This window comes from Zootoca vivipara, chromosome 10, assembly GCF_965207765.1.
Source record: "Zootoca vivipara chromosome 10, rZooViv2.hap1.1, whole genome shotgun sequence".
Lineage (NCBI taxonomy): Eukaryota > Metazoa > Chordata > Lepidosauria > Squamata > Lacertidae > Zootoca > Zootoca vivipara.
The window spans coordinates 934,861-960,535 of record NC_142593.1 but is presented as its reverse complement, the minus strand read 5'-3'; the positions used below and the strand labels follow the sequence as shown (position 1 = coordinate 960,535).

Below are 25,675 nucleotides of genomic sequence, written 5' to 3'. Positions count from 1 at the left end.
GGTCTGGCCAATTCTATTTTTGAACCCACTACCAAGGATTTTAAGGCTGTACCATCTGCAGGGGACAGCTCTGGGCGAATGGTATTCTTTATCATACTTGCAAATAGTTACTTCCTCCAAACTGGTAATCACTGTTTGCAGTTTTAACATATCCAACTTGGCATGAGGCTTCCACAGGTGGATTAAATGAACCTTCACCTGTAACTTAGAAGCAGTAGTTTACATTTGATTTATATTTACTGTGTCACTGATTTTGAAATGGAAATAAGGCATGTAGAGTTGTGGCAAGACTGGATGTGTTGTCACCCTTCCTTCCAGTGTTGCCTCATTGTAAACACAGATTTAACCACAATAATAACTATTCATTATCAACTAGTATTAGGTTGTGTTTTGTTTATGCATTTGGCCCCACATTCTACAAGGGGAATCCAGTCTTTTGGATGGTTTTCACCTAAGTTTTACTCAGAGCAAAGCCACTGAAATTAATGGACCTAATTTAATCATGTTCATTTTCAGTGGGCCTACTCTGAGTAAAACTTAAACTACTCTGAGTAAAACTAAAAAAGATACTCGGAGACACCATTGAGGTCAGGGGGTCATTCCACGTTGTGTCAACACGGTAATGTCACCCACTGTCTCAGATTTTGATGAAACTTGGTGTACACCCTTCCCTTATGGTTGAAAGAAACCCCCTTAAATTTTCCCCCTCTTTCTCGGACAGTTTTAATTTTATAGCACTTCAAAGTTTCATGAAATCTGAGATATCTGTCCCTCTTGAGACCCTCGGCACATGTACATTCCCCCCCCCCATAACCAATGATCAGATCTCTTTGAAATTTTACACAAAGCTCAATAAGAGGAAGAGGATTTCAGGAAAAAATATACCAACAATCAAAAGTTTATAAATGCCTTTAAAAATAAATAAATGTACTTTTTTGGGTGGAAAACCTAGGTTTATAAAACCTCAATTTTCAGCGTGTGGGTATGATGGAACTCAAAGTTTTTGATGTTGAAAATTATCTCAAAGACATGCTCTTTCTCAGAAAAGAATGAAATTTATGGGTTTTAAATTCCCTGTAACAAAAAAATTATGTATTTTGGACATCGTGGGGGGAAATGGCTACTGTATACAACTTTGCTACAATCCACAGCTGTAATCCCCTTCATGGATCAATGCCTTGTCGTGGCGAAGGGGCTTGAATAACTCAGAGAAGCTATGAGCTATGCCATGCAGGGCCACCCAAGATGGACAGGTCATAGTGGAGAGTTTTGACTAAACGTGATCCACCTGGAGAAGGAACTGGCAAGCCACTCCAGTATCCCTGCCAAGAAAACTCCATGGACAAAGACAACAGGCATATAAATGTTATGATGCTGGAAGATGAGCCCCTCAGGTCGGAAGGCGTCCAACATGCTACTGAGGAAGAGCGGAGGACAAGTACAAGTAGATTCAGAGCTGATGAAGTGGCTGGGCCAAAGCCGAAAGGACGCTCAGTTGCGGATATGCCTGGAAGCGAAAGGAAAGTCCGATGCTGTAAAGAAAAATATTGCATAGGAACCTGGAATGTAAGAACCATGAATGGAGGTAAGCTGGATGTGGTCAAAAATGAGATGACAAGAATAAATATTGACATCCTGGGCATCAGTGAACTAAAATGGAAGGGAATGGGCGAATTCAGTTCGGGTGACTATCATATCTACTACTGTGGGCAAGAATCCCGTAGTAGAAATGGAGTGGCCCTCATAGTCAACAAAAGAGTGGCAAAAGCTGTAATGGGATGCAATCTCAAAAATGACAGAATGATCTCGATACGAATCCAAGGCAGACCTTTTAACATCACAGTAATCCAGGTTTATGCACCAACTACCGGAGCTGAAGAAAGTGAAATTGACCAATTCTATGAAGACCTACAACACCTTCTAGAAATGACACCAAAGAAGGATGTTCTTCTCATTACAGGGGATTGGAATGCTAAAGTAGGGAATCAAGAGATAAAAGGAACAACTGGCAAGTTTGGCCTTGGAGTTCAAAATGAAGCAGGGCAAAGGCTAATAGAGTTCTGTCAAGAGAACAAGCTGGTCATCACAAACACTCTTTTCCAACAACACAAGAGACGACTCTACACATGGATATCACCAAATGGGCAGCATCGAAATCAGATTGATTATATTCTCTGCAGCCAAAGATGGAGAAGCTCTATACAGTCAGCAAAAACAAGACCTGGAGCTGACTGTAACTCAGATCATCAGCTTCTTATAGCAAAATTCCAGCTTAAACTGAAGAAAGTAGGAAAAACCACTGGGCCAGTAAGATACAATCTGAATCAAATCCCTTATGAATACACAGTGGAAGTGAGGAACAGGTTTAAGGATTTAGATTTGGTGGACAGAGTGCCTGAAGAACTATGGATGGAGGCTCGTAACATTATACAGGAGGCAGCAACGAAAACCATCCCAAGGAAAAGGAAATGCAAGAAAGCAAAATGGCTGTCCAACGAGGCCTTACAAATAGCGGAGGAGAGGAGGCAAGGGAGAAAGGGAAAGATACAGGAAACTGAATGCAGATTTCCAAAAAACAGCAAGGAGAGACAAGATGGTCTTCTTAAATGAGCAATGCAAAGAAATAGAGGAAAACAATAGAATGGGGAAAACCAGAGATCTGTTCAAGAAAATTGGAGACATGAAAGGAACATTTCGTACAAAGATTACCATAATCAAGGACAAAAGTGGTAAGGACCTAACAGAAGCAGAAGACATCAAGAAGAGGTGGCAAGAATACACAGAGGAATTATACCAGAAAGATATGGAGGTCTCGTACACCCCAGGTAGCGTGGTTGCTGACCTTGAGCCAGACATCTTGGAGAGTGAAGTCAAATGGGCCTTAGAAAGCACTGCTAATAACAAGGCCAGTGGAAGTGATGATATTCCAGCTGAACTATTTAAAATTTTAAAAGATGATGCTGTTAAGGTGCTACACCCAATATGCCAGCAAGTTTGGAAAACTCAGCAATGGCCAGAGGATTGGAGAAGATCAGTCTACATCCCAATTCCAAAGAAGGGCAGTGCCAAAGAATGCTCCAACTACCGCACAATTGCGCTCATTTCACACGCTAGCAAGGTTATGCTTAAAATTCTACAAGGCAGGCTTAAGCAGTATGTGGACCGAGAACTCCCAGAAGTGCAAGCTGGATTTCGAAGGGGCAGAGGAACCAGAGACCAAATAGCAAACATGCGCTGGATTATGGAGAAAGCTAGAGAGTTCCAGAAAAACGTCTACTTCTGCTTCATTGACTATGCAAAAGCCTTTGACTGTGTCGACCACAGCAAACTATGGCAAGTTCTTAAAGAAATGGGAGTGCCTGATCACCTCATCTGTCTCCTGAGAAATCTCTATGTGGGACAAGAAGCTACAGTTAGAACTGGATATGGAACAACTGAGTGGTTCAAAATTGGGAAAGGAGTACGACAAGGTTGTATATTGTCTCCCTGCTTATTTAACTTATATGCAGAATTCATCATGCGAAAGGCTGGACTAGATGAATCCCAAGACGGAATTAAGATTGCCGGAAGAAATATCAACAACCTCAGATATGCAGATGACACAACCTTGATGGCAGAAAGCGAGGAGGAATTAAAGAACCTTTTAATGAGGGTGAAAGAGGAGAGCGCAAAATATGGTCTGAAGCTCAACATCAAAAAAACCAAGATCATGGCCACTGGTCCCATCACCTCCTGGCAAATAGAAGGGGAAGAAATGGAGGCAGTGAGAGATTTCACCTTCTTGGGCTCCTTGATCACTGCAGATGGTGACAGCAGTCACGAAATTAAAAGACGCCTGCTTCTTGGGAGAAAAGCAATGACAAACCTAGACAGCATCTTAAAAAGCAGAGACATCACCTTGCCGACAAAGGTCCGTATAGTTAAAGCTATGGTTTTCCCAGTAGTGATGTATGGAAGTGAGAGCTGGACCATAAAGAAGGCTGATCGCCGAAGAATTGATGCTTTTGAATTGTGGTGCTGGAGGAGACTCTTGAGAGTCCCATGGACTGCAAGAAGATCAAACCTATCCATTCTTAAGGAAATCAGCCCTGAGTGCTCCCTGGAAGGACAGATCGTGAAGCTGAGGCTCCAATACTTTGGCCACCTCATGAGAAGAGAAGAATCCTTGGAAAAGACCCTGATGTTGGGAAAGATGGAGGGCACTAGGAGAAGGGGACGACAGAGGACGAGATGGTTGGACAGTGTTCTCGAAGCTACGAACATGAGTTTGACCAAACTGTGGGAGGCAGTGGAAGACAGGAGTGCCTGGCGTGCTATGGTCCATGGGGTCACGAAGAGTCGGACACGACTAAATGACTAAACAACAACAATACAGCTGTAATAGAAAAAAAACAATGAAACAAATTTGTTCAACATTAAAATAAACATAATAGTACTGTATGCACTTTCGGGAAAAACTTTTAATAACCTATATTATGTTAGAAATATATTTTAAAAATAAAAAATTGTCCAGTAGCACCTTAGAGACCAACTAAGCTTGGTCTTGGTATGAGCTTCTGTATGCATGCACACTTCTTCAGATATGATATTATGTTATACATGTAAAATGTACATGTTCCGAGGGTCTCAAGAGGGACAGGCAACGCAGATTTCACAAAACTTTGAAGTGCTATAAAATTAAAACTGTTTGAGATAGAGGGGAAAAAATTAAGGGGGGTTCTTTCAACCACAAGGGAGGGGGGTACACCAAGTTTCATCAAAATCTGAGATGGTGGGTGACGAAACCCTTGTTTTTTGCGTTGATTTGATGTGGAATGACCCCAGGGAGAGAAGGAAAGGACTATGGCATAAGAGGATGGGTTCAGGGCCGTCTTAAGCATATCCGGCGCCATGGTGCAAAGATCCCTCTGCCCCCCCTTTCCCAGAGTTGTCGACCTTTTGGCTGGCGGGATAGACTGTCCCTAGATCTGGAGGTTCCATCAGAATATCAGAAAAGCCCTGTTGTTAGCCAGTGACCCACCTAGTCCAGCATCCTTTCTCTCTGTCTTTGCACCTGCTGAATTTCTGCCTTGTGTTTGTTCTGGACAGGCAAAAAAGCCCTTTTGGAAAAGCGAGAAAAAGCAAAAAATGTCCAATGGATCCTGTGAAATGGATCCCCCTCACTAGTGGGGCTGAGGCGTGCTGGGTTCCTTCTGCCACGGGCAGCGCCCAGGAAGAGCCTGCACCATGCTTTCCTTCCTCGGGACTGCTGCTGTGCTGAGGACATGCGCGGGTGCCTGGCAGTGAGGAAGAGGCGGCAGCTCCAGGGCTTCCCCTCAGCGGCCAGCCGCCTCCTGTCAGCCCTCGCACACTGCCCAGGAGGAGCCCGCGCCATGCTTCCCTTCCTTGGCGCTGCTGCTGCACTGAGGACAGACACGGGCTTCTGGCAGCAAGGAAGAGGTGGCAGCTCTGGTGCTCGCCCTCGGTGGCTGGCCGCCTCCTGGCAGCCCTCGCACGCTGCAAGGGTCTGGCGAAGCGCGCATGCGCTGCAGTGCGCCTTGGCGCTCCTCCAGTGGGATGGAGGCTCTGGGCACTGCGCGGCATGGCGGAGGCGGGCGAGGGCGGTGGGCTGATGCAGGGAGGCACCGCATCCAGCCTCCGCCTCTTCCGTGGCACCCTCCAGTATGTGGCGCCGTGGTTCCCCGCACCACTAGCCTCTGTGGCTAAGACGCCCCTGGATGGGTTGACAAGTAATGGAAAATAGTTGTTTTGAGTTATCTCTCCTAAGAAACCTCATTAGCTATGAAGCCATACTATCTCTCGAGTTTGATTGCTTCATTGTCCAGTTTCTTAGGAGAGATGACTCAAGAGAACATCCCTAACTCCGCTACTACTTGTCAGCCAGCCCTTCCTCTTATCCTTTAGTTCCTTCCTTTCCTGACCTTAGGCCATTGGGAAAGAAGGCAGTGGCATAGTAGGGATAAGCCAGAAACCAGAACCAGAACCAGAACCACCTGTGCCTCTGCTGAGAGGCAACAGCACTGAGATCTGTGGCTGCAGCCACTGGAGGAGGAGGAGGAGGAGGAGGCGGCAAAGGCTCTTTCGGTGCTGACTCAGCAGGGAAATGGGACCGGGACCCTGGAGAATGCAGGATGGGATCTTGACCTTGCAACACAATTAAATTACTGTACTGCATTCCCAGTTAAGTGGGAGCAACTATTGTCTCTAATTCTGGGAATAGAAATGGTGTGCCCCATGCCAGGCGAGGCTGCCCATCTTCTACAATTGGCCACTGAGGCCCTGCTCTCTGGCCTTTGTAAAAGATATAATAGGTTGACAGGTAAAAGGGATAAGGCCTTTTTAGTATGTAGTGTGGCTGAACTTGTATGTGTGGGTGAACTTTATATTAAGTGTATATTTGTAAGTGTATATTTGTGTGTGTATTTTCACACACTTCCTTCTTGATAATCGGCTTTCCGGTTCTGAAAGGAAATACTGATTTCCTGTTCTGAAAGTAATTTCACATTGGTTTTAGGAGGAAAATATGTAGGGCATGCATTGGATTGGTGCTAAAAAAGACCACTTTGTTGTCTTAGTTATTGCATTGCAATCGTTCAGTGTATATGCATTGCTCTGGCAGTGTATATCTATTGCATAAGGGAGACCATACAAATGCAGTTACAATGACCATTGTTTTGCTTCTTCAGGATGAAGGCTCGCGAAACAAGATATATGAAAGAGTTTCTGGTGGATTTAGATGATGTCAAATCTGAACGAGGAAAAACAACTTGGCCCGTGCGAGCCCGCCGACATTTAGGCTTGCTGCCCTTAAGTCGCCTTTTCTCCTTTCCAGAATCCCCTTCGCCTCGGGCCCACTTGTTTTTCCTGCGCCGCCGCCGCCGGCGCCGCTTGCCCGGGAGGTGTTGGGCGCGGCTTCCCGGGGCTTTGCGACACTTGGCTGGCCTTCCTTCCCCGCCAGGCGAGATGCCGGGGGGGGGGGTGAGCGCGGAGGGAGGAGCCCCGCTTGGCTCCCGGGGAGGCGGAGCCGCGTCGGGGGCGGGACGTGGGCGGAGTCCGGCCGGCGGGGAAGTCTCGTCGCTTCCGAGGGGGATCCGCCAGTGCCGGGCGAAGCGCTGCTTCTCCCCCGGAGCCCGTTGGCCTCGCGGCGACCGCGGAGATGCCGGTGAGGGGAGGAGGAGGAGGCGGCGGGTCCGGGTCGGGCTCTCCTCTGCGCGCGACCGCCCTGCTCTCGCCGTGGCTTCGGGTGAGTCGGAGGCGCTCCGGCGGAAAGTTCTCCTGGGATCCGCGTGGCCCCCCTGCTCCCTTTCCGTGGCCCTCGGAGCTTCGTCCAGGTGTAGGAAGCCTCTGGCGGCAAAGCGATGGCCCTTCACAAGTGCTGTTGTGTTGTGAGCGCTCAGCGGACTTGCTTTGTGTACATTTCTGCTTAAGAGTCGAAATGTCACAGATTTCATGGCCTTTGGCCCCCCTGCCCTGGCGACACTTTTCTTTCTTTATAGATCTGCCAGCTGAGAGTAACAGCTCAGGAATCTGATGAAGGGAGCGAGCTCTCATGTCCCAATCAGTTTGTTAAACTTGAATGTGCCCCAGGACTCTCTCTTTAAGTTTTTCATATACTCTGAAAGGCCAGTGTTAAAATCTGAGGTGTTGTTTGGATTTTATGTACTTTCTATTTTAAGCATCAGTTTTATGTAGAAGTTTTGTCTTTGTTTGGTTTGAGAAGGGTGGGGTTTTATGGAACTACAGTACCCTAACTTAAAATGCATAAAAGAATAAGATCCTTTGTCTCTTCCTTTAAACTGTTTTTATTCCTTTCGACTATATTAACATGACTGTAAAGTATGTTCACCTTGGTCATTAGCTGGCTGTACCTAGGAGTTTCACTGAGAAAAATGCTGTATATGAATACCCAGAGAGCCCAATAACATAAAGTGAGATAACAATGACTGGGATTGCATAAAATGAGCAATGAAGGCTGAGATGCAGGGACAAGCCTGAGCCATCCATCAAGCCCCATGATTCATATTCAGGTTTAGCACAAACTCTGCTTGAGGTTTCCATGTCTATGAATTTATGGAGATGACTCCACAAAGAGAATCATTTTGTTTCAAAATCATTTTGTTTCGACTATGGCAGACCAACCTGTAACTGGGAAAACTTGCAAAGAGAACTACCAGTATTTCTCAATTGCTGGGGGTGTGGCGGCTTCATAAGTACATGTTGAAAAATCTCCCTAGAAAGTGCACTCTGGCTTTGTAAGGATCATAGAATCTTAAATTTAGAAGGAACCAGGAGGGTCATCTAGTCCAAGGCGGGAATCTTTTGTCCAACATGGGGCTTGAACTCACGACCATGAGATTAAGAGACTTCTCTTCTACTGACTGAGCTATCCCAGCCAAAATGCTGAAAGACAAGGAGTGGTACTGATACTTTTAAGTTAAAGGTTGCAGGTTGATTTAAGCTAGGAATTGAAATAAGAAATCAAATTACCCATATATACTCGAGTATAAGGCGACCCGAATATAAGCTGAGGCACCTAATTTTACCTCAAAAACTGGGAAAACTTATTGACTCGAGTATAAGCTGAGGGTGGGAAACGCAGCAGCTACTGGTAAATTTCAAAAATAAAAATAAATACCATCCTATGCCTTTCCCAGCTGTCGGCGGTGGGGTGGGGGGAGATCCCTTCCTCGCCGCTTCTCTCTCCCCGCTGCCTCGCACAGAGCAGGCATAGGACGGGGGTTCAGAGAGTCGCAGCGCAGCGCTTCTCTTCTCCAAACCTTTCTCCGCCTCACTCAAGCCTCACTCAAGTATAAGCCGAGGGTGGCTTTTTCAGCACAATTTTGGTGGTAAAAAAAGTAGGCTTATACTTGAGTTTGTATGGTAATTTGTTTAATAATTCTGCTGGCCAGGATACTGCTGGTCATAATTTCTGTAGTATAAAGCAGTTTAACTTTCTTCCTCTAGCCATTCTATCTTTATCACTTTTGTATCTAACCTTTGTCATAATTTCTGTAGTATAAAGCTTGAATGTTTTATTTAACATATTAAAAATACTTAGTTTAAATTTTGAGCATGTAAAAAATTGGCATGTTGTTCAGCAAGATAATATAGTGAAAATATGATATTCAGCCCAACTGTAGGAGGCAGTGAAACCAATCGTACACAATAGTGCCAGATGATTATTTTTGTTTTTAGCTACTTTTTGTATTATTTGTTTCCTTTGACATGAGCTACAGATGGTAAAAAATACAGCTATAAAAACCTGTATTAAACTTTTGACAGTATAGCTGTTGTTTGTTTTGCTTGGTTGTCTTAAAATTACAGTAGAGGCCCTTTGAGAGTACTGCTTGCCAATGCCTTCTAGCTATTAGCTAGTGGAAACTCTATGCATATCTATTATTCATTTTTAGTTTAAATAATGTAGTTTACTTAATCTGAACTGGTTTCCTTTGTATGGACCCAATAAAATGTTGATCATTGGAGCTTGTGAAATTATGCAAACATTTTAGATTTTAACATGATTGTGTCGAATGAAACATCATTTTGCTTTGTGATGGGTCATCTGCTGCTGATGAGTGATAAACAGGACTTGACCTGCCTTCCTTTCAAAAGGCTTTCTTTTCTCTTTCTCTGTTCTCTTTTTGGATGTTGGCACAAGGCTTATCTTCCTGGCTTATGCGAAAGTATTCAGTATCCAAGGTTGTTCTTTCAAAATACAGGATTGGGCCCAGACTGAGTAACCTCAATGGGTTTAACTACTGTAGTTTCATTATGGAGCAGCTTGGGGACTAGCCATCAAGAATAACTTTGTCAGAGGAGCATAATGTGATGGTTGTGTATGTACAAGGAGAAAGCAGCTTAGAGCATGTCCACAACATCTGTTTATCATGTTGCAAGTAGTTGGTGCTCAGGTTCATCAGCCTGAGTCTTAGAGCCATAGAATTGTAGACTTGGAAGGGACTTCAAGGGTCATCTAGTCCAACCCGCTGCAATGCAGGAATCTCAGCTAAAGCATTCATGACAGATGGCCACCCAACCTCTGCTTAAAAACCTCCAAGGAAGGAGAGTCCTCTTACTGCCAAAGTTCTTCCTGATGTTGAGTTGGAATCTTCTTTCCTGTATTCTGGATTTCTTGACATTCCCTACTTATTCTGGATTTCTTGTGTTCCGTTAACAAAATGCTAATTTCCCCATGATTAGTTTTTGAAATGTCTTCATCATAGCTACATCTCCACTATAAGGTTCCCCCCCCCTTTGTATTCCTTGAGTTTGAACCAGATGGACGGGCTATAAATAATAAAATTATTATTATTATTATTATTATTATTATTATTATTATTATTATTATTACATACCTATACAGTAATTTCTGGCAACAAGCACCATATTTCTTATGAAATGAAGGTGCTGGTACTGGAATTCTGACCTTGGATAATCTTGGTTATTTTCCTGCCCTAGCTGCTATAGTCTGTTAGCTAGATAGAGGTTGAGATCTGTAGCAGAGCAATGGATTGTCCTGGGACAAGCAGCTCTGCAAGCAGGTTGGAAACCTAAAGCCATAGCTGCCAAGTTTTCCCTTTTCTCGCGAGGAAGCCTATTCAGCATAAGGGAAAATCCCTTTAAAAAAGGGATAACTTGGCAGCTATGCCTAAAGCTTAGAGGGGGTCTAGGAATTGCTCAGGAGAGGTTTATTGTACCAGCAGTATTTGGACCCCCTCCAAATGTGAAATACCACTACACCTTTTCCCACCACGGCCTAAAAATGAAAAGGAGCAAGCCTTGGTTTTGGCAAAACTCCCAAGACTTGTAGGTAAGGTCATTTAGTTTACCTCTGAATTATTTTTGACATTGGTAATTATTTTTGATTTCTCGGCAGATGGGCCGAGGAGGGCGTCACAGCAAGAGAGGCCAGTGACCGGAGCCTTGGGGCCAAGGGGGGGGGCACCCTTGCAGGGCGCGGGAGGGAGCTCCCTCTCTTCCTCCTTCTCCTTCTCCTTCCCCGGGCCACTTGCTTGCTGAACAGATCCAGGTCTTGGGTGCTTTGTCCCCCCTTAATATTTTATTGCAGACATCCATCAATGGTTGAATCAGCCAGTCTTTAGGTGTCTTATAATATTTTGATGTCAGTCCATCTGGTCCTGGTGCCTTGCCGATTTGCATTTGATTAATTGCCAGCTGGCCTGGCAGTAGGAACTCGGAGCAAGTCCCGCCGCCACTTCTTAGCTAGGAGGAGGCTGCCGGTGAAGCGGCCGTGGCCAGTGGTGAGCCCCCTCGGGCGCCTGCCTTGAGCGCGCCAGTCTCCCTGGGCCCGGCACGATCCGGAGGGAGGAGCGAGCAAGCGGCAGCCCGCAACACAGCCGCCGCGTCTCCGAGGACATGAGGGCAAGAGCCCACGCCCAGGCAGGTGGGTTCGGGTGCCAAAGAAAAAGAACCTTGCTAGAGACAGAAGCGACCTCCCTCAGAAGGTGAAAGGCAGGGGGCTGCTTGGGGGCTGTGGGCTAAACTGAAACCCCCACCCCCCAACCGCGCTGCCACCCTGGGCTCGAAGCACATGTTGCTGCTCCAGTCCCACCCACACATCCCAAGAGACCACCAGTAAAATAAAATTTAAAAAGAGTCGCTGGGGATGGGGGCGCTTGGAAATGCGTGGAGCCTCTTAGTTTGGCAATCAAGCCAAAGGAAACGTGCGCGCGCACAAAAATAGGAAAGCGCTGCCTTCCCGGCAGAAAGCAGCCACCCCTCCGCCCCCAAAGGCAGCCCTCTGACACAAACGCCAGGGCGGGGCGGGCTGCGCGCCTCGTTCCTTTCAGGAGGACGCAGCAGGCGGTTTAGCGGGTCGGGGCTGCTGGGCGGGCCGCGAAGGCATCCTCCGAGCGCAGAGGGTGGGAGGACCCCCGTGGGTGTGTGGGGCGCCCAAGGGATCCCTGCACCATGGCACCACTGAAGCTTAAGGTGGCCCTGATTTCACGCATGTCCAACAAGAAGTAGGATGTGAACTGGCAGGGATGGGGGCAGGGAGGGGGCGGGTGCTGACAGGGCAGGCATGGGCACACACAGGCAAGAGCACATCAGGATGAGGTGGTGGCTGCTCAGGCCCGTCTCCAGCGGAGTGGGTGTGGCGACCGACCAGAATTCACCCCAGGATTGACTGGTAGATCGCGACCAATGCCTTGGACATGTCTGTTGTATGTTTCTCTCATCCTGTTATTTTGTTACAGTTTTCTCTCAGTTTATTATTAAGGCTTAGTTTACATTTACATGAGCCACGTATTTTTCTGAAACAAAAAAAAACTCTGCTGAGGAAAGGTGTAGAATATCCTAAACTTGAGTGAGCGAAGGGATATTGCCAGTTTGCCAGGAGGATTGGTTTGGTTAATCATCCCCCCACCTCTACAACATTCCCATCCTACAAAAACACTCAAAGCTTACTATAGAGAAGTGAGAAGTTCAGGTATTGCATTTGTCTAAAGAGGCAGGGAAACCTGTAAGACACTTCTCTGCCCAGAAATGTTGGCATTTGCACCCATTTTATCCAGTGGGCAGCCAGTGACCTCCCTGGGTTCCTGAATGGCAGGAGGCTGCCCATTGCAAGACAGAACTTGCAAAGAGAATATTGAAATGAGTTGCACAGGCTGCTTTTACAGAAGTAGGGCAAGGTCTGAGAGATTCATATGGACAACTTGTTTTCCTGGGTTATCATCACAAGAAGGCCATGGAAGAGATAAGTTTTTCTGGAAAAGAAATCAGTTAAATGGGGCCTTGTAGCTGATCAATTGATGCTTTGTTCCCTAGCTAATGACATCTAGCAGTTCCACTAAAAAGCCTTTTTGCAAATGTATCAAGAAAGTTATGCCTATGTCAGTGGGCATCACTCCCTCCATTCAGATCCTGAATTCTCTTGCCCAGACCTAACAATTGCAGCACAAACAGTTTACAATGGATTATACAGTAGAACAAAGAGTCCAGTGTCTGGAAGAATCCTCAGAATTAAGCAAAGAGGTTTCTGGTTATCATTGTCCTGATTCAGTTCTCAGTTAAATGGCTGAATATAGTTTAAGCCTTTATTTCAGTTTTAATTGGTGGTGTCAGAGAGTATGCATACAAATCAGGCTCACACTGCTAAGTCTGTTAGTAGGTTAACGTATGACTTCAAGTTGAAATAATTTCCTTTATTTCTTTTAGCAATATATCACATTTAATTTTACTGTATATTTAAATATAAGCTGGAATCATAGAGTTGGAAGGTGTTTAAGCAGAGGCTTGACAGGCATCTGTCAGGAATGCTTTGATGGTGTTTCCCGCTTGGCAGGGGGTTGGACTGGATGGCCCTTGTGGTCTCTTCCAACTCTATGATGGTTATCTATGCTGTAAAGCTGTGTTTCCCAAACTTTGAATAATCATGTACGCCTTCTGAAAGTTTATTCTTACTGGCATTCCCCTTCTTAGAAGAAGATAATTGGGGAGTAGTTTTAATAATACTATTTTAGCTTTGAATTGTTTTATGCAGCTAAAAAAGCTATGATGAATTATAATTATAATTTCTGCCATGTACCCTTTGAACCCCATTCATGTCTCGCTAAGGGTACATGTACCACACTTTGGGAAACACTCCTGTAAAGGATCGAGCCTTATGCCTCTGTGTTCAAGTGGCAGAACTAACCAGCTTCTCTTGAGCACAAGGACTTCCCAGTTGCAGGGAGGCCATCATGGTGAGGGTTGTGAGAGAAGACCAGTTGTTCTGGGAGCATCCAAAACTGAAGTTGGCACTTGGAGATGCTTAGCTTTGAAGTAGCAGGTTGTCTTGAGCTGCAAGTAGATGGGTCTCTTCTAATATTTTCAGAGAGCTCTATTGGCTGCCTTGTCTAGGAATGACGTTGTTGGGATTAGCCTCTCTGAAACGTTTTTCTGTACAAGCCCCATCAAATGAGGAGGAGGAGGAGGAGGAGGAGTTTAAAAATAGTATTCTGTCTCATGTTTTTAGACCCTGCTTAGTCATGCTTTGTTTATGTAATGATGAAAGAATTGGAGAAATCTGCCTTATCCATAAAGTATCTGCTGTGGACAGTGATACTACTGTTCAAATGGTGGCTTTACACACACACACACACACACACACACACACACACACACAAACACACATTTTAAAGAGAATCCCCAGAGAATTTACATGAACATTCTAAATTTGATACTTAGCTGCAGAAATCCTAGGAAGTGTGCACAAACTAGTGGTTTTTAGAAGTTTGTCTTCCTATCTGTTGTTTTAAGACTTAAGTGAATCTGGTAAAAAGAATTTGAATGGAAAAAGATGTTTTGCTTTCCAATTACTGTATCAGAGAGAGAGAGTGTGTTCCTTGCTTTCCTCTGTCTTGTCAAATAGCTGATTAATACCACCATCTAGTGGGAAATTAGTTTATAGGTCATTTGCTGTTTTAACACCCATCACTTCTGTAGCAGCTGTGGCCAATCAATTTAATTTACACTGGCCATTGGCATTACTCCAAATTCACAGTAACTGCCGATATGACCAGTAGTGAGTGATTCAGCACCAAATTAAAGGGTTTATCTATTTTTGTGTCATAAATTAACAGTTCTGTTCCCTTGCCTTTCAGTGTGTTTCTGTAAATTCAGAAGCTGCTTAAATTAAGGAGCCATTCAGATCCCATTACGAAAAACAATGAGTTATGAAGCTACAATTTGAGGGCAGAAGGAAAATGAGCTTCACACCGTCATTTAAAAGCAGCAGCAAAGAATATGCATAAAGCTTCTTCACTTGATCAACCAAAAAAACCACAAAACAAAACAAAAATGTGCTAGCCTTTTCCCAGGTCTTTCCTGACCTGACAGTCGTTCATCTTTACTGACTACTAACTGTATCCGTGGCACAAATTCCTTCTCCCTCCCTTTACCATGGGGTCTCAGCAACCTTTTCTGCCTCTTACATGCTACGGAAAGGAGTCCTGGCAGTCCAGTGCCAACTTAGGGTGCTCCAGATAGAACGGAAAGAAATTTCAAAGACGATTGCGTTCTGACGCGCACCAGTCTCTTGGATCTTGGTGCTGCAGGTGCAGCTGGATTACGATAGTACAAAAAGAGAATTTTGAAACAGAGCCCAAGTCGCCTGCTATCAAAACTGGCCACTTGGACCAGCCCTTGGGGCATCTTACTTGGGGAAAATGAAAAGTTTCAGATCTCAGGTTCCCTTGGGTGTCAGAATGACAGGGAATGAGAGGTTTGATTGGGGTTCTCCCCTTGCAGTTAATTGCCTCTCTAAGGACAATTAGGGTGGCTGGAGAACCCCATTTCTCCTGTTCTCCACTCCCCCTCCTAGCTACCTATTGCCAGGAAGACTGGGAGTGAGGGCAAAAGATATAGAAAAGTTGAGTTTGAGAATCTTGGTTGCTGGGTGTTTCAGAGAATCCCGCCCACGTCCGCATGTGCTGCTCCTGGTGATCCCAGGATCTTTTACTAATTTATGGCTGGCCTGATCAAGCATTGCTTCCTCTGGTTAGCCCCGTTGGAACTCCAGTTATTTCCAGACCCTGGGATCGCTGGAGGACTGGTGGCTCCTCCTGGCAAATGGCCTGGTGCGCGCTGGTCCTTCCTCGCCCCCAGATACCGGGCAACCGATGGTCCCTTCGTGTGTCGCCATCTGTTGTAAACAAAATCTGCCCTTACGGGGTATACAAGAGCCCTTATAGAGTCCTTTGCAGGTTCTCCATCGGTAGGAGAAAATAACAGAGGCCAACCAGGGAATATTGGGAAGCAAAGCAGCTTGTAAGCCTGTTCTTTATTGAACTCTTGCAACAGGGTGCTCCCCTTCCAGGCAGGAGAAAGGAGGAGGACCCAGAACAAAGGTGTGCCCACTCTTATATAGACATTTTAAATTGCCTGCCCTGGAGTCCAAGACCACCCCCAGAAACCTCATACATAGATCACAGAAGGGGTGTAGCCCAAGACCACTCCCCAGATACATCATACCTACATCACAGAAAAGGCAGTCTACAACAGAAATTTGAATGTTGTTGTTTTCCTGTCTGCCAGGTTATCTGATAATGCCTTTTCTGGTGGTCTGGCCATTCCTTTGAGATGGTAATCACTTAATTCCTGAGACAAGGGGGAGGTTTCCTCACCCCCTCCCTCCTTGCAGAGAAACATTTGGTCAGTTTGGGAGTCAAAATGGTTTCAGGACTATGCTGCTCCAGACACGTGGTTTATATTTTTGTGCACCTGTTTGCTTAGGTATATATATGATCTTAATTTATTTATTTTTACACTCCTCTTCATGCAAACTCTGAGGTAGTGCGGTAAGCAAGGCAGCATTCTCCTTGTTCCGATATTCTTCCAGTTCCTGCTTTGAAAGCCAGGAGGTGGCATCATTGAGCTATAGGTTTGCACAGCAGCTGTGGGAGCCTCTTGTGGAGAGAGGAAGATACTGGAGGTGTTTGCATCCCCTCTGCCTCACCTCTGATGGGAGAAGGTCAGAAGGGGAAGCCTGAGATGGACCAAGCAGCAAGACACATGGGAGCTGAGATGGTTTACAGTACGGAGTTGTCCTTCTCTCATCTCTTTCCCCCAGTAGCTTTAAAGCTGTGATTGCAGAGGCCAGCCAAATGGCATATGCCCCAATAAGCAAAGTCTGTGTCCTAAATGCTGCTTACAGATCAGGCAAATACTTCTCCTGTAACTGCAAATTCCTCACATTTCTGCATTTTCTTTGGGGATGGGGAGGAGACTGTATGTTGATGCTTGCCTAGTGGTGACACCAGCAAGTTATTTAAATAGGAATTAAATTGCGGTACTGGGTTGTTTATTTTCTGTTTTAAGATAGTGACATTTGTTTTGGGAGTAGAGTAGATGTGTTGCCATTTGTACATCTATGGGTTTAATATGTCATTGTGTGAAATGAAGGCAGGATTGGCTGAGTATGTAGGGCACAATTGTATTAGAATTACATAACAATGTTTGAGTGGTGGAACCTGATGAAAAGACAGGGATGTTAGAGTCCCTTAACAGACTATATTGTGCCACAATGAAGACAGCTCAAGCTCTGCAACGAATGTGGCTACATGCTGTGAAAAAGTTGAGGATTCTAAAATGGCATGTGAGTTTATCTTTGAAAAATATATACCATTAATATTTCCTATTGTCTCATCCATACTAAGATTTTGTGTTTTAAAATGTGGAAGAAGACATGATTCTTGACTACCTTCAACATTGTTGTACTTTATTTTAGTCTCAAATAGTTTAGCATTAAGTGGCTCCCTGATTTCCATGCCTTCCGAGTGGCTGGGGGAAGCTTGCTTGCTTGCTGTGTCATTCAAGCTCATCATCACATTAGTCTTCTAATTAGAATGAATTAGCATGAAATCTGTGTAAAATTGTGCTTGAGAAGATTGTTTATTAAATAATTATTCTTCTTTTAATGTAGGCTTAATAGAATGTGCTAGGTGAATTACTGGTAATATCTTCACCCGTTTAATTGTGTGACAGTGCAATCAATTAATGTATTCATATTACATTTCTTGCCATTTCCTAAAATGATACACTCATTACTCCTCAGGAATAGGTGCCACTTCCCTTATCCTGTCTCTTGATGCATTTGCAGCCCTAGTGCAACATGTGTGCTAGGTTCACTGGCTCCTGATATACTTGGAGTTCTGTGCTTGCTCTAACAAAATTTAATCTCTGGTACAGCCTGAAGTCTTCAGATGGTGACTTACAACATCTGTGGTCTTACCCAGCCCCCACACTCATTTTGCTCCTTCCATTAATCTGTCAGCATTGGTTAGTATCTCGGCAACAACAAACAGCTGTAAATTTTATGATGTTAAAGAGATTATGAGTTAGAGATTTAGGACAGAGCAGATGGCTTTTGTGCCTTGTGAACTCCCAAGGTGAACTTCCCGTACTTTGTTGGTGCTGCACTTTATATCCTACACAGAATGTGACCTTAAGAGCTGCTTCCTCTTAGCTTGATTATACCAGCATTCAAAAGCCAAGCATCCCCTTTGTAACAATTTGATGCATGCCATTCCAAGGAAGATTTGACTGTCCTGTCTTCTTCCGAGGCACAGATAGTTCAAACTAATTTGAAATAATTTGTAGTTTTATTCACAAGTAAAAAATAAAAGTATTTAAACATTGTATTCATCAATCTTTACTTCTTAAATTCTGCAAGTAACTGAACATGAGTAGAAATCTATTCATTTCATTTCCAGTACAATAAAACATTTTTCTTACTGAAAATATCCTATTAGTATATATGTAGCTGCCATACAGTAGTAGTAATTATAGTAATTAAAAAGATCTCTGAAATGTTTTTAGTAGCTCTGTGTGTGAGAGAGAATATATTGAACTTGTAATTTATGTAGGGGGCTTTTTTACCTCGAGGCAGGATGTTTTTATTATTGCATCAATCAATCTGCTGAGGATCTGAACTCTGATCAGATTGAAATGACAACGACGACGACGATTTTATTTGTATCACTCCCATCTTTATTATTTGTACCATACCCCAGGCACTTTGGGCAGTTTCTAACAGCTATAAAAACCTAATAAAACATCAAACATTAAAAACCTCCCAATACAGGGCTGCCTTCAGATGTCTTAAAAGTTGTATTTATCTCCGTAACATCTGATGGGAGGGCATTCCACAGCCTGTTTTCCATGTTCTATATGCACTATAAGCTGCCCAGAGTGGCTGAGGAAACCAAGCCAGATGGGCAGGGTAGAAATAATAAATGAACTATTATTACAGTGGTACCTCGGGTTATAAACACTAGGGGTTGCGGAGTCCGCTAACCTGGAAGTGTAGTACCTTGGGTTAAGAACTTTACCTCAGGATGAGAACAGAAATTGCACCACAGCAGCAGCGGGAGGCCCCATTACCTAAAGTGGTGCTTCAGGTTAAGAACGGTTTCAGGTTATGAATGGGCCTCTGGAACGAATTAAGTTCGGAACCAGAGTTACCACTGTATTACAATTATTACTGCTACTACTATTACTACTGCTGCCAAGAAGGAACTGCCATAATGCCCTCAGAGCTGGATCTCAATGTCGGGGTTGGATGATGGGGGTGGAGACGCTCCTTCAGGTCTTCAGGGCCAAGGCCATCTGAGGCTTTAAATGTCAGCACCAAGACTTTGAATTGTGCTCAGAAACATACCAGAGTCAGTGTAGAGTGTAGAGCCTTTAGGTGTTGTATGGTCCTGACATTTGCTCCCAGTCACAAGTCTACCTGCCACACTTTGGATTAGTTGTTGTTTCTGAGGCACCTTCAAAGGTCACCCCACGTAGAGCGCATGGCAGTGGGCAGCATCTTCGCTCTTAGAAAGCACCAATTGACTGCCCTGTGGTTCACCAGGCGCCATGGATGGTGGTCCTGTTGTAGGAACACCCCTATTTCTGGTGGCACATCAAGAGACTATCATGGCAGCATCCGGTTATGCTGCACATAGTAAGGATGAGAGCACTATCTGTGGGGGAGGGGATGTGGGGGTTACAGTGTGGTGTAGTGGTTAAGAGCGGTAGTCTCGTAATCTGGTGAACCGGGTTCACGTCTCCGCTCCTCCACATGCAGCTGCTGGGTGACCTTCTCTGAAGTCTCTCAGCCTGACTCACCTCACAGAGTGTTTGTTGTGGGGGAGGAAGGGAAAGGAGATTGTTAGCCACTTTGAGACTCCTTCAGGTAGTGATAAAGCGGGATATCAAATCCAAACTATTCTCTCTCCTCCTCCTCCTCCTCCTCCTCCTCCTCCTCCTCCTCCTCCTCCTCCTCCTCCTCCTCCTTCTTCTTCTTTTCCTTCTTCTATCTCCTTCAGCCTTCCTACATTGAGAAGGGTGGTCTGAAGGGGAATCATAAGATGGCTTAGCAGAATGTTTTACTGTTGGAAACCCTGAATGTGTGTGGAGGACTATAAGTGTGTTCAGTCAAAATGCACTTGCGCTTCCTATACATGCTGCCTTATGTACATGGAACTGTCACCAAAAGCATTTGAAAACCTGCACTGGTACGGAACGCAGTAGGCAGGTTTTGAGAGGGGTTTAAGATTAATTTTGGGGTACAATTCAATGTGGTCATCATTAATTGCATTTTAAAGCCCTATATGGTTAGGGCTTAGACATCTTAAAGATCCAGGCCCGGCTCTAGGGATAGTCTCGGTGGTGCGGGGCCGGCAGGAGGGCACTGCACGGTAAAGCACGCTGGGCGGGGGTGCCGGAGCGATCTCCATGCCACGGCGCCAGGGATAGGACAGTCCTGGTAGCTAAGGATCATGGGAGTTGTAGGCCAAAACATCTGGAGGGCCGCAGTTTGGGGATGCCCGGTTTAATGTGAGCTAGAGGTCATGTTATTCAAAAGTTCCCTTGGTGCTCCCTCTAGTCCTTTTGCAGCAACAAGGCCCAGCTTTTTCAATAGGCCGCAGCATTGCCAAGCCAAACATTGCCCAGTAGGCCACAGGCAAAACCAAACAGAATATGGGCCTTTCACAGGGGAGGGGGCTCACAGGGATGCGGCACAACAAAGGGCGGGTGGGAAAAACACATAGCCATGAGGGGGGAGGTAGGACCCTGAGTCAGCCAAAGCAGTGGGGGGTGGGGACATTTTCAGGAACATGCGTTGGGTGTGTGTGTCTTATTTTTGAAACTTACAGTAAGAGAGTCAGGGTTGGGACAGGGCAGGTGAGGGGACTCTAAAGGGAGACTCTAAAGGTCCATTTAACACAAAAACCCACAGCAATGTGTGGCCGGGCCAGCTAGTAATATTAATAAAATAACACAGAGCATATATTATTTATTTATTTATTAAACTTCTGTCCCTCCCTCTGCACATCAATCTCTGACTTTCGTCTTCTGGGTTTCTGGGGGTTTTCTTGCTGTTATTCTGTCTCTCACAGGTACAATAAACCTACCATTAAAATTATGGACTGGTCATTTCTTTGTGAGAGGGCAAACAGGAAAATTTAGCAGGGGATCAAATACTTTTCTCCCTCACTGTAGCAGTTTCTCTTAGGGTTTTCCATCATGATAAATTTAATCCAAGTGATCTACATTCAGGCATGTGCTTCCCTGCTACTGAGATTGGTCCTTTGTCAGGCAACAAGTACCACGGGCACAAATATGTAAAGATCTGGATGTGAGCTATTTCTCTCAAGTGTGGTTTCCTTTTTGTGCATACAGATAAAAAACACAGAAAGGGCTTCATGTTCCCCAACCAAAATTGTGTTCTTCAAACGTGTTTATTTTTTATTCAGTTTCTGGCTAATTAATGTCCATTTTTTAAAGCACTGCAGTGTGATGACTGCAAAACATTCCTGCTGTTTGATACTGACTTTGAAAAGTGTATGTTCTTAATTTTGTGAGGACTGTCTTCTGTTGTGATGTTCTATTGATTATTGCTTTTCATTGTCCAACAGGCCCCAGGCATGGAAGAGCTGATATGGGAACAGTATACAGTGACCTTACAAAGGGTGAGAGGTTATTTCTGGTCCTTCCCCCCCCCAGTCCCTTTCCCCCTTTTTGCATGTGCCATTGTGTTAGTAAATCTGACATAACCCATTAACCTTATTGATCAATTTTTCCTTGTGAAACATTTTAAAGCTTGTTAATTAGAACTGTTAAACTATGCTAAATAGTTTGTTCCACTCTTACATTTTTATTTTTGCGCCAGCAGTGTATTTAAATTCACAGCAATTCATTTCTGTAGAACTATTAAAATATTTAAATTTCAGAGCTCACAATCACCATGATATACTAATATATAACATACTATATAACAACGTCTAAAATAAGGATGTAACCATGTAATGTTACCAGGGTAATGTCCTGACATCTGCTACTACTTAGGGGTCTAAAACTGATACATTTTTACTTACCTTTAACATATTGTTACAGCTGTATATAGTACAGAGCAACAGGGGTGGCAGGAAGCGATGACCGGCTTCACGGTTTTTCCCACATCACAATTTATTACATAACACATGTGCACATCATGATTCGCAATATATCACTGTGTCGAAAATTATGAAACCTTTACCAGGATGTGGACGTCCAACCAATTTTCGATGATGTATTGATAACATTGCCCAGCCCTAGATCCCAGTTGTTGTTGATGATGATGTTGTTTGTTGTTGCTGTTGTTGTTGTTAAATGTCAACCATATTTTTTATTTTAACTTTACCTCCATTAATTCCCACAATTACTCCATACTGAATAATAATAAATTACTCCGTCCTTGACAATTTTAAAGTCTCTCTACTCTACATTGGGCCAATGTTCCATGATTTTTCTTTTCATTATATAGTCACTAGTTCATGTCCAGTTTCACTTCTTCAGTTCCATTTCCTGTTGTGTTTACAATCTACTCCTCTAGAACCTTCCATTTTCTTTTTCTTTTTTCATAATTTTAATAGCATCCTTCTCTGAATTTGCTCCAGATTGTATGCAAAATACTTTCTCTCTGCTAGAGCTGAAGAAAGGCCAGGACTGAAGTTTTCCCCAAGCTTTTTTTTTTTTTTGCTTTCAACTCCATCAGCACCATATCAAAATAATTCTCCATATCACCATTTGTGATTTTATCTTCTCCTTCTCCAAATTCTTGTATGGAAGTCATTTCCATTTCAGCAGCAGCAACTGCTTCCTTCAATTTAATTATTTCATGATCCAGTCCTGCCAACATTTCATCCATTTGTTCTGAAGCCTCTGAATATTCCCCATTTCCATTTTCCACTTCAGATCCCTCTGGCTCATTTTCTTGCTCAAACATTGATCCAATCATTTTTTATTCTTCAGCCATCAACTGTTGAACAATACCGTCACTGGGAGATCCAACAATACCTTTGCCATGCTGGATGCTTTTGATGTTCTGCATATTAGTATCCCCTCAATCCACTTTAAAATTTTCCCCTTAAAACTGCATTTGCAATTGTGTCTCATCTCACAATGAGGGACCCAGGTGGCGCTGTGGTTAAACCACTGAGCCTAGGGCTTGCTGATCAGAAGGTCGGCGGTTCGAATCCCTGCGACGGGGTGAGCTCCCGTTGCTTGGTCCCAGCTCCTGCCAACCTAGCAGTTCGAAGGCATGTCAAAATGCAAGTAGATAAATAGGAACCGCTACAGCGGGAAGGTAAACGGCGTTTCCATGTGCTGCTCTGGTTTGCCAGAAGCGGCTTTGTCATGCTGGCCACATGACCTGGAAGCTATACGCCGGCTCCCTCGGCCAATAATGCGAGATGAGCGCGCAACCCCAGAGTTGGTCACGACTGGACCTAATGGTCAGGGGTCCCTTTACCTTTACCGTTACCTTATCTCAAAGCTCCTTCTTCATGAAGGCTGCTTAACTTCCAGTTTCTCCAGTTATTTAGTGACAGGAAGCAGAAAAAGGATTAAAGATTTTTCACATTGGTTCCTATCATCCGTTTTAATCTTTCTTGTCCACCATAAATCAGGCCTTTCACTTTGCTTTGGAGTAGACACTCTTACGGTAGCAGTTTCCTTTCTGTTTTCTCAACAACAGGAGATGGTACTTACAGATTTTCACGTTGTAGATTTTCCCCAGCAGGTGGGGTGTGTGTGTGTCTCTTTACAGTTTCCTTGTTCTGGAGATGTTTTGAAAAGGAAATGTGCGATTCTTTACCTTACTTACTGTTCGTTAAAAAAAGGTGATTACGTGATGTTTAGGTATGATGGCATTACTCCTCAGCTTGCCAGTTTTTTCTGACTCCCATCCAAGCTGTGAGGCTCAGACAGCAGAAAAGCAGCTTGGATCTAAGCATTTCGAGGTTAACTTCCAGGTCACCCTTATCTCCAGAGTGGTTTAATGGCCAGACTATCTGTCTGACTATTATCAATCACCACATAATTATATTCTGTCAGTGGCAACTAACAGAAAGATAGCCAAATCACCATTCCTCTCTCCCAGAAGTCCCTGAGCAATTTTTAAGAGGTCAAGTCGGCGGAGGCGGGAGTTTGGGAGTCACTAGCCTCTGTCTTGGTAATGTATTCTAACAATTTCAAATTATATTGTGGCTGTTTGTATTAAAAAATATGAGTGTTTTTTCCTCCCTCCTTTCCCTTTAGGACTCAAAGCGAGGGTTTGGGATTGCAGTTTCTGGTGGCAGAGACAACCCTCATTTTGAAAATGGTGAAACATCCATAGTTGTGTCAGATGTCCTTGCAGGTGGCCCAGCAGATGGATTACTTCAGTAAGTAAATGTGCTTATAGCAGTAGCGCCTGTCTCTCTTTGCTCTGATAATTTGTTTGCAAAACACAAAGGTACAGATTTCACAAAATTTGTGCAATTATTTGATCCTGCCATTTTTATCTATGAGGCTGTATCCAACTTAGATAGCTTTACTTTTAGGCAACCTTGCATAGTGGCTAGCACACTAGACTCTGACCAAAATCCCTGCTCAGCTGTGGGATGCATCCAGACAAGAGCATCTCAGGAGGCAGGGGAATGCTGTACAGGAACTGCATGTTTGTTATGTAGGCAGCAAGGCTCATGCTGGTCCCGCTTTCCTAGCATCTGCGTTGGCCTGCAGATCCATGCCTTTAGATCCCAAACTTCAGAATTCCATGATTGGTTGTATGTCCTGGCTGGGGCTGGTGGGATAGTCCAGACTCAGAGCATCTGGAGGGCACTTGGTTGGGAAAGACTAGCAAATTCATGACAGCTACACTAGTTTAATAAAGGAGAAAATGTCACTCTCTGCCACCAGGATAGTGGTGAATACTGAGCAAGGAGCCCTGGCATTAGGGCTGGGAGATGTTGAGAGGCCTCATGCGTTCCATTTCCTTGCTTGTGTTTTGGTCATTGGAAATTGATGTCTATGGGATTAGGCTCTGGGAATATGTTGTGAGGACAATTAAATGTAAAACAACCAAGGGAGGAAATCTTCAGCTTTCCAGCAATGTTGAACTATAACTATAATGAGACATTGCTTATGTTATTAAGCAAATATCATTTGTCTTATACTGAATTTAATGGAACATAATGTCACTGTAGAGATAAACGAGCTCAGTTCAGTACTGCTCTGACTGCAGTGCCTGAACACAAAGGGATCTCCATGGGGCATTGCAGAGCCCCGTCTTCTCCCCCTATGTGCTCAGGAACTAAGAATGGCAGCATAGGAAAAGGCCTGGGGGGGGGGCTTCTCATGGCTTCCGTGTCCTCATTTCTTGACTGAGCTGAGTAGAGAGGGCTGGATGGATCTCTGCCACTGCAGTAGGACTGGACTGACCCCAGTCCCCACTCAACCAGGAAGCCACTCACTCATGCTCAGCCTAACCTACCTCACAGTGTTGTTGTGGGGAATAAATAAGGAGGGGGAGAATAATGTAAGTCACCTTGAGTTCCATGGAGAAAAAGGAGGGATATAAAGGCAATAAACAAACCCCACCCTTTTTTATCGATGTTAATATTTTCTAATTGACAACATGCTTCTGTTTTGCAGAGAGAACGATAGAGTGGTTATGGTTAATAATACACCCATGGAAAATGTGGCCCATTCTTTTGCTGTGCAGCAGTTAAGGAAAAGTGGGAAAGTGGCTACCATTGTAAGTTAACATGTATTTGCAGAAGTATTTACATTCTATCATCAAGGAGAAGTTAATGCCACTCTGCACTTAAAATGAGTATTAATACGTCTGAAATATAAAGACCTGAGCTTTGGTAGA

At 44.3% G+C, this 25,675-nt stretch overlaps 2 protein-coding genes across 5 annotated transcripts in view; one reads left to right on the top strand and one right to left on the bottom strand.

The window, feature by feature from the left end:
- Positions 1 to 25,675, bottom strand: part of KLF9 (KLF transcription factor 9) — a 619,671-nt gene that overhangs the window by 174,344 nt on the left and 419,652 nt on the right. The window lies entirely within an intron of this gene.
- TJP2 (tight junction protein 2) overlaps positions 1 to 25,675 on the top strand; it is a 77,371-nt gene that overhangs the window by 26,900 nt on the left and 24,796 nt on the right. For 2 of the 4 annotated variants that reach the window (XM_088652769.1, XM_035099637.3), the window contains exons 3-5: positions 21,414 to 21,467; positions 24,076 to 24,200; positions 25,453 to 25,555. In XM_088652769.1, coding sequence (XP_088508895.1) covers positions 21,423 to 21,467; positions 24,076 to 24,200; positions 25,453 to 25,555 — 273 coding nt within the window. In that variant the 5' untranslated portion in view covers positions 21,414 to 21,422. Of the gene's footprint in view, positions 1 to 7,032; positions 7,244 to 21,413; positions 21,468 to 24,075; positions 24,201 to 25,452; positions 25,556 to 25,675 lie in introns of those variants that run through there. The other 2 variants (XM_060280043.2, XM_060280044.2) reach the window with 2 other exon arrangements.